Genomic DNA, 14,677 nt, shown 5'->3' on the forward strand with positions numbered 1-14,677 from the left:
GATACGGGGTTTCCGGTGACGAGAAATTCATTGGCGATATCAGTTTTACTATCGGATTCCAGTGACTCGTATAAAAAAAACAACGTCAAAGCACGAATATCTCGCGAACCGCGCATCGTACGACAAAAATGGAGAAGATCATTTATATAGATAATAATTTTTCCCAACTTTTTTATTTGAAATTTTTTTTTGTATAACGCATAGTTTTTTAATTACAGCGCTCCAAATTTCTTAAAACATGGTTTTTGCTAAATATATAGTTAACGGTTCATGATAAATTAAATATTGTACAAAGTTTGGAGCGCTATAATTAAAAAACTATGCGTTATACAAAAAAAAAATTTCAAATGAAAAAGTTGGGAAAAATTATTATCTATATAAACGATCTTCTCCATTTTGTCGTACGATGCGCGGTTCGCGAGATATTCGATGACGCCCACTTGGATTTACATTCATGGGACATATTTAAAAAAAAAATCCGTTCTCTAGAACTTTGCAAAAAAAGTACCCGCACATTTGGTCTATTTTCCATATCTCTGATTTTATACATTCTATTCAACCACTTTATATTTAGTTAAATATCTTATATACAGGGTGATTCACCACAATATTTAGCATTATTCATTAAACTACACAAACACGACAAAGTTGATGTTTAAAACGACAACAAAATAAAAAAGGTTGCATATATTGGTCATCTTTAGATGGAGTATTCAAGTTTATCCATATTCTAGTCGTATTACATCACTCATTAAGTCGTGTGACTAACACATAGATGGCGCTGCCATTGTCAAATCCATATGACGTTTCTGAAGTACCAACTTTCAAAAGACTATGTGTTAAATTTAATGACATTTCGATTAGTCAGAAAAAAGTGACAGCCATTTAAGTGGAGCTATCGATATGTGATAATGGATGAAACATGGATCCACCACTGAATCTGAACAAGGCATGGACACGCGAAGCCTTTCATTACTACTGCGTCAATTTCCTGTGGCTCAGAATTCTCCACCTCAAACGACAGTCAGCTGAGAAGATTATGGCTTCAGTATTTTGGGATGCGTATGAAATATGATACGTCGAAAATCTTCAAATGGAGTGAGAATCAATAGCGAATACTAAATGGAGTTGTTGGATCGTTTGAATGCAAAAATCAAGTAAAAACGGTCTCATATGTCCGTAAGTATACTTCGAAGTGCTTTATCATCCACCGTATGGTCCAGATCTGGCAGCCAGTGACTACTGTTCTCAAAAAAATGCTCGTCGGTAAGAAATTCAGCTCAAATGAAGAAGCAATTGTTAAAATTGAAGCCTATTTCGAGGCAAAAGACAAATCCTTCCACAAGAACTGCATCGTTGGAATTGTTGTATTGCTCTTGAAGGAGATTATATTGATGAATAAAATTGATTTTTAGCAAAAAAATTGTGTTTTTCTTAGTTAGTCACACGTTTTATAAATAAAGCAACGCCTATGTTGTGACGTCATAGATTTGACAAATGACGTGTACCTTGGAACAGCTAAATATTGAAGTGGGGTGTGTTATGTGCTCTACTCCGTAAAACAGTGATGTTACATTTTTTCATATATATACCTCTATGATACTATTTGCTTTTTAGAATATGCCGTGGTCATGAATTTATTGCAACATACTTTTAATGTGATAAAACACGTTCTAATATCATTTTTATCCTTTGCGAAAGCTGTAATCGTTTTTTTTTAATATAAATACTTTCTGAGTAATATATTTTTTTGTATATACATGCACATATTACAAAATTCATCGTTCAAATATGATAAAAAGCAAAATTCAAAATATGATACATAATGTTGCAACTTGAATGCTAATGCAAACCAATTAACCTCATTGGAATGTCGAAGAGAGCATTTAGAGAGATCCAGTTTGAAATAAAATTTCATTTTTTAATAATTTTAATATTCATACAATAAAAAATGGTTATAATGTTTAATGGTGACAGTATTTTATCAAAATTAGTCAACTAACCTCAAAAAAATTAAAATCGTACAGTGATTCGATAATTTATAAGATAATACACTGAGAAAACCACCTGCATAAAAAATATTTTCTAATTTCATTTCTATCAAGAAAATTTATTAAATATGAATAAACGTTCGATGTATTATAAATAATTTTCATATTTTACGATCGAAAATTAAATACTTCATAGTTCTTTACGCACTTAAACACATTTTATTATAATGTTCTTATTGAAAACTTTTCTCAGTGTATTCAGTCGCTACTAAAAGGTTTACGCGTCAATGTATTATGGCCTCTTTTTGGTTAGTAGTTCTTTATTGACAGTGGCCAGTTTACGTTCGTGAAAGAAGATTTATTTAAGATGTCAAAATTTCGTAAACAAAAGATTTCAATTTATACGATTTTTGTTTCGTAAAATAACACGAAAAAAAATGAATAAAAAGTACCATTAACTATTGTGTTTTTCTTATAAAATCACTCTCACTAATATTGAACTAGTGTTGAAAAAATCGTCATTTTAGTAAATAATTCAGTTTGCAAAAGCGTCAAGTTGATTAATAATAAAAAAACGATAGAAATCTTCAACAATATGTTGTAGGCAATAAACGGTTCTCATTTCACTGCTAATTCCAAGAAAAATAAAATTTGAATACTATATCAGATACTTCAGAAATAATTTTGAATTTTATTAGTACGGGCGTTGAACAAAAATATAAGTCATAATTAAAACCAGCGATTAATAGTTTTCTATTAAAGTGTAAATACGGTGAAATGGGACTAAATATCATTACAGTTACTTAAAAAATGTCATTTTCAAAACCATCTAGAAATCTATTAGTACGGGTGGTCATAAAAAATTGTTCTAGTGGTGATAAAATTTGTAATTATAACCAGCAACCAATCGCTTTCAATAAAAGTGTAAATCTACGAAAATAAATCACAAAAATCACCCAAGAAATGTCATTATCGAAGTTATTTTGAACTCTATTAGTACGGGTAATAATAAAAAATTGTTGAATGAAACTAGCATCTAATAGCTTCAAAAAAAGCGTAAATCTACTAAAATAAAGCTGAAATCACAAAAATCACTCAAGAAATGTCATTACCAAAGTTATTTTGAACTCTATTAGTACGGGCGATGATACAAAATTGTTTTAGTGGATCTAAAATTTATTAATGAAACCAGCAACTAATATATCTCAAAAAAAGTGTAAATCAACTAAAATAAAGCTGAATATCACACAAATCACTTGAGAAATGACATTTTCGAAATAACTTTTCAACTTTATTAATACGGGTAGTGTGAAAAAAATTGTTTAAGTGGATACAAAATTTGTAATGACAACCAGAAACTAACAGCTCTCAATAAAAGTGTAAGTTCGGTAAAATGAAGCTGAATATCACAACAGTCACTCCAGAAATGCCATTTTCGAAAAATTTTGAACTCTATTAGTACGGGTGATAATCGAAAAGTGTTTGCCCTTTTCAAGATAAACTTTGTTGTACTTAAAGCAAATAACGGTTCTCAGCAGAATTAAAAATCCAATGAAAAAGAATAAATAAATTTTGAACATTTTGCTACAGGTGGTGATCAAAAAGTTTTAGGACTATTTTAATGCATATAAAATTCGTAAGTGAATATAGATTTCACTAAAAAAGTAAATTCAGTAAAATTGAGTCGAATATCTAAAAAATCATTCCAGTAATGCCATTTTCGAGAAAATTTTTGCTACGGGTGGTGATCAAACTTTTCACAACACAAATTGTTATTTTCGAAACCAATTAGAACTCTATTAGTACGGGTGGTAATAAAAAAATGTTCGCCTTTTTCAAGATAAACTTAGAAAAAATAACGTTTCTCAATTCCAAATAAATTTTTAACATTTTGCTACGAGTGGTGATCGAAAAGTTTTTAGAACTTTTTTTAGTTCATATAGATCTCACTAAAAGTGTAAATTCGATTGAATCAAGCCGAATATTACAAGTCATTCAAGCTCTTTTGCTACGAGTGAAGATCAAAAAGTTTTCAACAGTCCAAATTTTAATTTTTCCTTTCTGAAATGTCACGTTGATTGCCTACCCACCAAATATAAAGTTTGTCAAACAATTAAAATTAAAATCACAATTCGAAATCACATAACCGGACTAAAGATCCCCATTTTCAATGGCCTTATTCAAATCGGCGACGACCCTACCGAGGGCTTCCCTATATTCGGAATTACTTTTAAATACCGAATCCAAAAATTGATCGTTACCGAAAAACGAAAATACGCTTTCTATTCTAGATACAGATTTATCTGTTAGATGTTTGGAAACGATCGTTTCGAGGCACTTTTGACTTTCGGTGAATGCGTGGACGATATAATTTCTGTCGTAGCTGAAATCAACTTCGTAAAACGATATTATCGCCATACCGGCCAATCGGAATTTATTCTTAAACTTTTCCGCTTGTTTTAATTCTTCTTCGGTGAACATATTGTTGCGGTGCAATACCCCGAGTTTTATTACGATTTTTATGATGTTCTTGATGAGTTTTTCGGCTTCTTTTTTGTTATTTGACTACAACAAAATATAAAAATCAGTATCTATCAAGAGAAAAATAACTTGAAGTAGTTGTGCGACCGAGGAAAGCACCAGGACTAGATGAAAGGAAAAATGTATCTATAGAATGGAATATGGAATTGATAATAAAAAGGAGACCCCAATCTGCGACAGTTATAGATCAACAACACTCCTAAGCACCCTTATGAGAGTGGGAATCATTGAAAAGGGACTGAGATTATTAGCAGGGTTTTAGAGCTGTACACAGAAGTTCTATGAACACCAAATGGACCTGAATGTGATGTTTGTGGACTTTTAGTAGACTTTTGATAGCGTCAACAGGAAACGCTTAGAGCAGGTGATCTCTTAAGCTTATTAAATTGGTGAAAATGATGATGAACAACTCTAAGGCAAAAATTTTGACATAGGACGGGTTAAAAATTGTTTGGACATATACGGAAGGTGGCAAGCCGTGAAGGATAGGAAATAGTGGAATAGAATAGTGAGAGAAGCGATCGAGAAGCTGCGGGAGGTCGGAGAGTGAATCCACAGAGCCGGAATTGGCGACTATCAAAATAGTTTTTCAAAACTCTTTTTCGTAATTCGTTCTAATCTGGTAAGGTACCAGTAGTTTAAGGGGGACTTTTTTCAATAATTTGAAAGTGAATACGGACGTCAATCGTTAATAGAATCATTAAAAACCGTTTTATTTTCATGGTAATTAAAAATAAATGAAACTCACATTAGACAGTATAGATAAAATAACTGATAACGGTTTATCACAGGAAGTACGTCATTATATCATCAATTTAAATATACGGAAACCAATTTGGGTTATAAACTCGTTTTGAAAATGACTAATTATATAGTCGAGTCGTATTCTATCGTTCTAATGACATTTATTATAAAAATTGTAGAGATAAAAATTTTCTACAATATTGTGTTAAAAATCATATACTGAACCGTTTTTGAGATACAGGGCAGAGAGTGCTTGATTAATAAATGGGATTGGATACTAGGAAATAAGTTTCCGGAACCCAATACGACAATAATACCACGAGTTTCGAAAGAAATACTGAGTTTTAGTTGGAATTTTGTTAAGAAACGACTTGGAAACTTAGAGAGCAGATTAGGTACTGCAAAATTAACAACTGGAACCCATCACGACAATAGTACCACGAGTTTCGAAAGAAATACTGAGTTTTAGTTCGAATTTTGTTAAGAAACGACTCGGAACCGTAGAGAGCAGATTAAGTACTGCAAAATGAACAACTGGAACCCAATACGACAATAGTACCACGAGTTTCGAAAGAAATACTGAGTTTTAGTTCGAATTTTGTTAAGAAACGACTTGGAACCGTAGAGAGCAGATTAGGTACTGCAAAATTAACAACTGGAACCCATCACGACAATAGTACCACGAGTTTCGAAAGAAATACTGAGTTTTAGTTCGAATTTTGTTAAGAAACGACTCGGAACCGTAGAGAGCAGATTAAGTACTGCAAAATGAACAACTGGAACCCAATACGACAATAATACCACGAGTTTCGAAAGAAATACTGAGTTTTAGTTGGAATTTTGTTAAGAAACGACTTGGAAACTTAGAGAGTAGATTAAGTACTGCAAAATGAACAACTGGAACCCATCACGACAGTAATACCACGAGTTTCGAAAGAAATACTGAGTTTTAGTTGGAATTTTGTTAAGAAACGACTTGGAAACTTAGAGAGCAGATTAGGTACTGCAAAATTAACAACTGGAACCCATCACGACAATAGTACCACGAGTTTCGAAAGAAATACTGAGTTTTAGTTCGAATTTTGTTAAGAAACGACTTGGAACCGTAGAGAGCAGATTAAGTACTGCAAAATGAACAACTGGAACCCAATACGACAATAATACCACGAGTTTCGAAAGAAATACTGAGTTTTAGTTGGAATTTTGTTAAGAAACGACTTGGAAACTTAGAGAGCAGATTAAGTACTGCAAAATGAACAACTGGAACCCAATACGACAGTAATACCACGAGTTTCGAAAGAAATACTGAGTTTTAGTTCGAATTTTGTTAAGAAATGACTTGGAACCTTAGAGAGCAGATTAGGTTCTGCAAAATTAACAACTGGAACCCATCACGACAATAGTACCACGAGTTTCGAAAGAAATACTGAGTTTTAGTTGGAATTTTGTTAAGAAACGACTTGGAAACTTAGAGAGCAGATTAAGTACTGCAAAATGAACAACTGGAACCCAATACGACAATAATACCACGAGTTTCGAAAGAAATACTGAGTTTTAGTTGGAATTTTGTTAAGAAACGACTTGGAAACTTAGAGAGCAGATTAAGTACTGCAAAATGAACAACTGGAACCCATTACGACAATAATACCACGAGTTTTTAAAGAAATACTGAGTTTTAGTTGGAATTTTGGTAAGAAACGACTTGGAACCTTTGAGAGCAGATTAGGTTCTGCAAAATTAACAACTGGAACCCATCACGACAGTAATACCACGAGTTTCGAAAGAAATACTGAGTTTTAGTTCGAATTTTGTTAAGAAATGACTTGGAACCTTAGAGAGCAGATTAGGTTCTGCAAAATTAACAACTGGAACCCATCACGACAGTAATACCACGAGTTTCGAAAGAAATACAGAGTTTTAGTTGGAATTTTGTTAAGAAACGACTTGGAAACTTAGAGAGCAGATTAGGTACTGCAAAATTAACAACTGGAACCCATCACGACAATAGTACCACGAGTTTCGAAAGAAATACTGAGTTTTAGTTCGAATTTTGTTAAGAAACGACTTGGAACCGTAGAGAGCAGATTAAGTACTGCAAAATGAACAACTGGAACCCAATACGACAATAATACCACGAGTTTCGAAAGAAATACTGAGTTTTAGTTGGAATTTTGTTAAGAAACGACTTGGAAACTTAGAGAGCAGATTAGGTACTGCAAAATTAACAACTGGAACCCATCACGACAATAGTACCACGAGTTTCGAAAGAAATACTGAGTTTTAGTTCGAATTTTGTTAAGAAACGACTCGGAACCGTAGAGAGCAGATTAAGTACTGCAAAATGAACAACTGGAACCCAATACGACAATAGTACCACGAGTTTCGAAAGAAATACTGAGTTTTAGTTCGAATTTTGTTAAGAAACGACTTGGAACCGTAGAGAGCAGATTAAGTACTGCAAAATGAACAACTGGAACCCAATACGACAATAATACCACGAGTTTCGAAAGAAATACTGAGTTTTAGTTGGAATTTTGTTAAGAAACGACTTGGAAACTTAGAGAGTAGATTAAGTACTGCAAAATGAACAACTGGAACCCATCACGACAGTAATACCACGAGTTTCGAAAGAAATACTGAGTTTTAGTTGGAATTTTGTTAAGAAACGACTTGGAAACTTAGAGAGCAGATTAGGTACTGCAAAATTAACAACTGGAACCCATCACGACAATAGTACCACGAGTTTCGAAAGAAATACTGAGTTTTAGTTCGAATTTTGTTAAGAAACGACTTGGAACCGTAGAGAGCAGATTAAGTACTGCAAAATGAACAACTGGAACCCAATACGACAATAATACCACGAGTTTCGAAAGAAATACTGAGTTTTAGTTGGAATTTTGTTAAGAAACGACTTGGAAACTTAGAGAGCAGATTAAGTACTGCAAAATGAACAACTGGAACCCAATACGACAGTAATACCACGAGTTTCGAAAGAAATACTGAGTTTTAGTTCGAATTTTGTTAAGAAATGACTTGGAACCTTAGAGAGCAGATTAGGTTCTGCAAAATTAACAACTGGAACCCATCACGACAATAGTACCACGAGTTTCGAAAGAAATACTGAGTTTTAGTTGGAATTTTGTTAAGAAACGACTTGGAAACTTAGAGAGCAGATTAAGTACTGCAAAATGAACAACTGGAACCCAATACGACAATAATACCACGAGTTTCGAAAGAAATACTGAGTTTTAGTTGGAATTTTGTTAAGAAACGACTTGGAAACTTAGAGAGCAGATTAAGTACTGCAAAATGAACAACTGGAACCCATTACGACAATAATACCACGAGTTTTTAAAGAAATACTGAGTTTTAGTTGGAATTTTGGTAAGAAACGACTTGGAACCTTTGAGAGCAGATTAGGTTCTGCAAAATTAACAACTGGAACCCATCACGACAGTAATACCACGAGTTTCGAAAGAAATACTGAGTTTTAGTTCGAATTTTGTTAAGAAATGACTTGGAACCTTAGAGAGCAGATTAGGTTCTGCAAAATTAACAACTGGAACCCATCACGACAGTAATACCACGAGTTTCGAAAGAAATACAGAGTTTTAGTTGGAATTTTGTTAAGAAACGACTTGGAAACTTAGAGAGCAGATTAGGTACTGCAAAATTAACAACTGGAACCCATCACGACAATAGTACCACGAGTTTCGAAAGAAATACTGAGTTTTAGTTCGAATTTTGTTAAGAAACGACTTGGAACCGTAGAGAGCAGATTAAGTACTGCAAAATGAACAACTGGAACCCAATACGACAATAATACCACGAGTTTCGAAAGAAATACTGAGTTTTAGTTGGAATTTTGTTAAGAAACGACTTGGAAACTTAGAGAGCAGATTAAGTACTGCAAAATGAACAACTGGAACCCAATACGACAATAATACCACGAGTTTCGAAAGAAATACTGAGTTTTAGTTGGAATTTTGTTAAGAAACGACTTGGAAACTTAGAGAGCAGATTAAGTACTGCAAAATGAACAACTGGAACCCATTACGACAATAATACCACGAGTTTTTAAAGAAATACTGAGTTTTAGTTGGAATTTTGGTAAGAAACGACTTGGAACCTTTGAGAGCAGATTAGGTACTGCAAAATTAACAACTGGAACCCATCACAACAATAATATTTCTTCACACTATTAGGTACTAAAGATATCAACGAACCAAAGTATCAATGATTTTTTAAAAAAAGCTAATATTTTGAAGGGAGAATTTTCGTTAGAAAATTGGGGTGCTTTTTCGATATTATATCAAAATAACGTGGAAAAATAAATATTTTAAATCAAACATATTACAGTGTATATGGGACATGAGAAAATCACAAAATTTCGTGAAAAAAAAATATTTTTTGTAAAAGAAAAATAAAAAACCAAGAACTGAGTTTTTTCAATTTTTCACATAAATTTTGAGGTTATGTGAAAAAATTAAAAATACAAAAGTTGTAGATCTTCTTATTACCTACAACTTCGCTATTTGACTTTTGTCCATAGGACTTATAGTTTTGCCGAAAATTGAGATAAACAGTTTTTTATTCTTCAACCCCCCCTTCCCTTCCCTTCCCGATCTCAGGTCAACCGGAAAGTATTTTTCCTTTCATTTTTATCATATTTTCCACCTTTTCCAATAGTTTTCATTCTATTATCATCTTTTTTTTCACTTTTTATTATTTTTAAAGGCCTGGTCTTTATAGGAAATGAGATATTTATTAAAAAAAAAACTGATTTTTTCGACAAGTAAACACGAAAATTATAAGACGACTTTAACAATGTCCAGATAAAACTTTTTTTCCAAATTTATAACTAATTATGTCACATTTCGAGCTCGACCCTATTTTTTGACCCAAGTGACTGGACTAATATTAAATTAGCAGAAATCATTAAATTTTCTCAAACAACTTTGAAAAAAAAAATGTATTCAAACAATCAAGGTTGACTAGATTTTTGTTATTCATACTATGATTCATTCAAAATTATTTATAGATCTTTAAAAAAAAATACAATGCTGCACAAATATAATACCGAAAATTATTAAATTGAAAAATTTTAAAAAAATGTATTTCTGGATGGCTCTAATATATTTTTGTCACTTTACACTAATTAATTTTACTTGGAAGCCCTTTTTTCCGAAAAAATCCAATGTTTCGACTTGAATTTTCGTTTCTATGGTATAAATGTCTGAATTTAATCCATTACGACGTATCGACGAAAAAAATTTAATTCAAAGATACGTAAACATCGATTTTCAATACCAGCGAACTTTTAATAAGCACTGGCACCCACCTTGCAGATATCTTCTTCGTAACTCTTATCGTCCAACACGATTAAAGGTCAAAACTTCTTGTTGACTAAGACTATAGATAATTTTTTACGATTCTAGCTACGTGCCGAATGCTACTGAACGTCCGTAAGATAACGGACCACACGCGAACCTCAAAAAAAATTAACAACCCACCAGATCCATATCTCACAACATGATATTCAATTTAATTATTAAATTCATTCACAAAAACGTCGCCACTAAAACGATTTTTCACTTTAAGGCGGTTTTGTCCGAGTTGATGCCCTAAATCCTGCTCTGGATACTGTAATAAAATCCCATAAACAGGGCCGGCTTTCAATTCGCGATAATACACAAAATATCAAAATATTTTTACATTAACAAAACATACGTCAATATTTTGGTTAATTCTGACTTTAATTTTCATAAATATTACCGGGGATGTACGTAATACAATTCGATAAATACTTACGTATTGTTTAGCAAGTCTGTAGAGGTTATCCAATAAAGAAGCCGTTGTATCGTCAATAAACACTTTGGCGATGTTCTTTCCCGCCATTCTGGATAATATCTTTTTCTGAGCACGAAGCCCGATGTCTCTTGCCTTGAAAGCGCTTTCTGTCATGACTGCAAATCGTAATTACTGCTGTAGAAAAATTTTTCGATGGTTTCGCATCAATTTGTAGTTTTTTCTAAACGATCTCAATTATATATATTTATAAATATTGAATTCAGATAAGATAAAATATTCTCAAGATACGACAAATAAACAGAGATATCGTTAAGATAAGGCACTAATGAAAATCTAATTACAGAAATTCAGATTATAGACGCGATTTTGAGTGATTTTTAACTAAATAAGATAGTTTAGGAGAAAAGAAGAAGAATTTTACAACCAACCACAAAACTAACCTCCCCCACTTGATAATAAATTGATATTTTGAATTCGTCAAAAGAGAAAAATTGGGGTCAAATAGCACAACGTAAATCTCGTCAAAAGTGTATTTATAACCTAACAAAAATCATTGAACGGTTCATAATTATTATTGACCTATTCAAATTTAAAAAACAACGAAGATTTTTCCACAATTTTTCGGAAAATATTCCAATTTGGAAAAACGCCCAATTAAATCACTAAGAAATAAATATGGACAACTTAATACAAGTAATATTCTTACAAACTGATCCAACCTCGTAATTTGTGTAATCTTACAGTTTGTCTCCACCTCGTGATCTGAATATTGTTAAAAATTGATCCCACTTCTTAATCTAACTAATCTCTCAATTTTACTCCACCTTCTAACTCAAATCGTATTATTATAAACTGCCTCTATATCGTAATCTCACTAATTTTTTAAATTGACTCCACCTCGCGATCTAAGTATTCATAAAAACTGACTTCACCTCGTAATCTGAGTATTCTTACAAACTGACCCTACCTCGTAATCTGAGTATTCTTACAAACTGACTCCACCTCTTTGTCTCCACCTCGTGATCTGAATATTGTTAAAAATTGATCCCACCTCGTGATCTAAGTTATCTCTCAATTTTACTCCACCTTCTAACTCAAATCGTATCATTATAAACTGACTCCACCTCGTAATCTGAGTATTCTTACAAACTGACTCCCCCTCGTAATCAGAGTATTCTCCATCTTCTAAATCAATTGCCCATACATCGTAATCTAAGTAATCTTACATATTGACTCCACCTCATATTTCAAGTATTGTTGAATTTTGACTCCACCTCGTAATCTGAGTATTGTTAAAAATAGACTCCACCTCGTAATCTTTCAACTTAACTTTCCCTAGTGAATCAACAAACTGACTCCACCTCGTAATATCAAGTTTCTTACAAATTCATTACACCCCGTAATCCAAAACGTTTGCCAACATTTCGATGTTACTTTAAACCAAATTTTATTCTCACCAACTGAATCCACCTCGTAATCTTAATTATTTTTACAAATTACTGCCCCCTTTTACTTTTATAAACTACCCTGGAATCAAAGTCCCATTCTTACAAATTAACATCACCTCGTAATCCAAGACGTATTCTGACAAATTGATGCTACCTCGTAATCTAAATCGTATTCTCACAATTTGTAATACACATTTTATATATACAAATTGACGTTACCTCGTATATTAAATCGTTTATAGTTTCTAATCTATTTACCGAATAAAATAAAAATTAAAAATGAAAAAAAAATCATAAACAAAAACTTACTTGTATTCAACATCTAGAACAGAGGCTCAATGATACAAAATCAGGAAAAGCAAACATTCCTATAAAAATAAAAAAACAAAAACCGAACGTAAATAAACGATCAAACATAAACGGGAAGAAATAAAAACAAAACGCACAGTAGTAATAAAAAAAATAGAGTCGATACTTTGATGAGAAACATATTTCAAACTGGCGTGAATCGTAAACCACGGAAATTTAATACCAGTGTTGATAAGTGAACAGAAATTGACTTTTAGGCCAGATTAAGTTCGTTAATAAACTGAAAAATAATCAAAACCGATTTCATTTCAACTGATTAGAAGAACGCTAGTCAGACAAATCAATTTCGATGATAGGAAAGATTCGAGATTTTAGATTTGACAACGCTGTTTCGTTAGACAGCTGACATTTAAATCGAGGTTAATTATAAATCAACGTTTCAAATTGAATTAATTTGTTTATCAAACTAATAACTTTGTATTATGCGTTTTCTCTTTCATATTTTTTTTTTTCATACTACCAAGATTCCTCTATCTATCTTTAAACTTGTTGGTGTTTTATTTAATTATGTAATCACGTTCGTCTTCTTTTTTTGAATATTCAGTTTGCATTCATTCCAATGAACAATTTCTTCTTTTTTGTTCGTATATTTTCAATTTTCCGCTTGTTAGATACTTTTTTTTATCATGTACGAACTTTTTATAGCTCTTTCGTCTTCTTTCTTTATTTATATACAAACTTTGATAGGTTTTTCGTTTTCTTTTTTAATCATATTCAGTTTTTCTAAATTTCAATGAATAATTTCTTCTTTTTACTGATATATTTTCAATTTCCAGCATATATTTTAACTAGTAAGCTACTTTTTTAATCATATATTCAAATTTTAGACTCTTTCGTCCTCTTTTTTACTAACATCCACTGTTTCAATGTTCCAATGAACAATTTCTTCGTGTTACTTTTTCATTTTCAATTTGCCGCTTGTATTTTGGCTTGCTAGGTACTTTTCTGATAATATACGAACATTTTATAACCTCTATCGTCTACTTTTTTTATGTTTATTCAGTTTGTACACATTCCAATGAATAATTTCTTCCTTTTACTCGTATATTTTCAATTTCTCGCATATATGTTTCTTATTAGGTACTTTTTTTATCATATACGTACATTTTATAGTCACTATCGTCTTCTTTTTTATGTATACTCAGCTTGGGAATAATCCAACGATGAATTTCTTCTTTTTTATATATATTTTCAATTTCCCTCATATATTTCAGTTTATAAGAAGGTTTTATAGTCTCTATCATCTTCTTTTTTATTTATATTTCGCTGGGCTATAGTCCAATGAAGAATTTCTTCTTTTTTATATATTTTTCCTATATCGTACATATACTTCAGCTTTTTAGTTACTTTGTTAATCATAATCGCAAATTTTATTGTCTCTGTCGTCTTCTTTTTTTTATGTATATTCAACTTGGGAATAATCAAACAAAGAATTTCTTCTTTTTTTCTTATATATGTTCAATTTCTCGCATATATTATATTTTTTATTAAAAACAAAGTTTTGTAGTCCATCTTTTTTTAATTTATATTCAGTTTGTCTACAATTCAATCGAGAATTTCTTCTTTTCGCTCATAAATATATTAAATTCAACGCATATATTGAAGTTAGTTATAATTTTCGATATTTTTGAATGTCAAGGTCATCCCATCTGCGATTTTCCAATATATTTCTTGATATTTTAATATCTAGTATACTTTTTATTTGATTATGATACAAATTCATTTCAATAATATATTCTTTTGATATTTTAATGATTATAAACGAAATTTGAC

The 14,677-nt window shown here is 31.7% G+C and overlaps 1 protein-coding gene across 5 annotated transcripts in view; it reads right to left on the reverse strand.

Moving 5' to 3' along the window:
* Positions 1 to 14,677, reverse strand: part of LOC130448435 (tumor necrosis factor alpha-induced protein 8-like protein) — a 26,096-nt gene continuing 11,419 nt past the window's right edge. For 4 of the 5 annotated variants that reach the window (XM_056785816.1, XM_056785818.1, XM_056785815.1 and 1 more), the window contains 2 exons: positions 11,088 to 11,242; positions 1 to 4,556 (listed from right to left, as the gene is read on the reverse strand). In XM_056785816.1, the coding sequence (XP_056641794.1) occupies positions 4,143 to 4,556; positions 11,088 to 11,242 (569 nt within the window). In that variant the 3' untranslated portion in view covers positions 1 to 4,142. Of the gene's footprint in view, positions 4,557 to 11,087; positions 11,243 to 12,844; positions 12,904 to 14,677 lie in introns of all 5 variants that reach the window. The other variant, XM_056785819.1, reaches the window with a different exon arrangement.

Source organism: Diorhabda sublineata, chromosome 8, assembly GCF_026230105.1.
Source record: "Diorhabda sublineata isolate icDioSubl1.1 chromosome 8, icDioSubl1.1, whole genome shotgun sequence".
NCBI lineage: Eukaryota > Metazoa > Arthropoda > Insecta > Coleoptera > Chrysomelidae > Diorhabda > Diorhabda sublineata.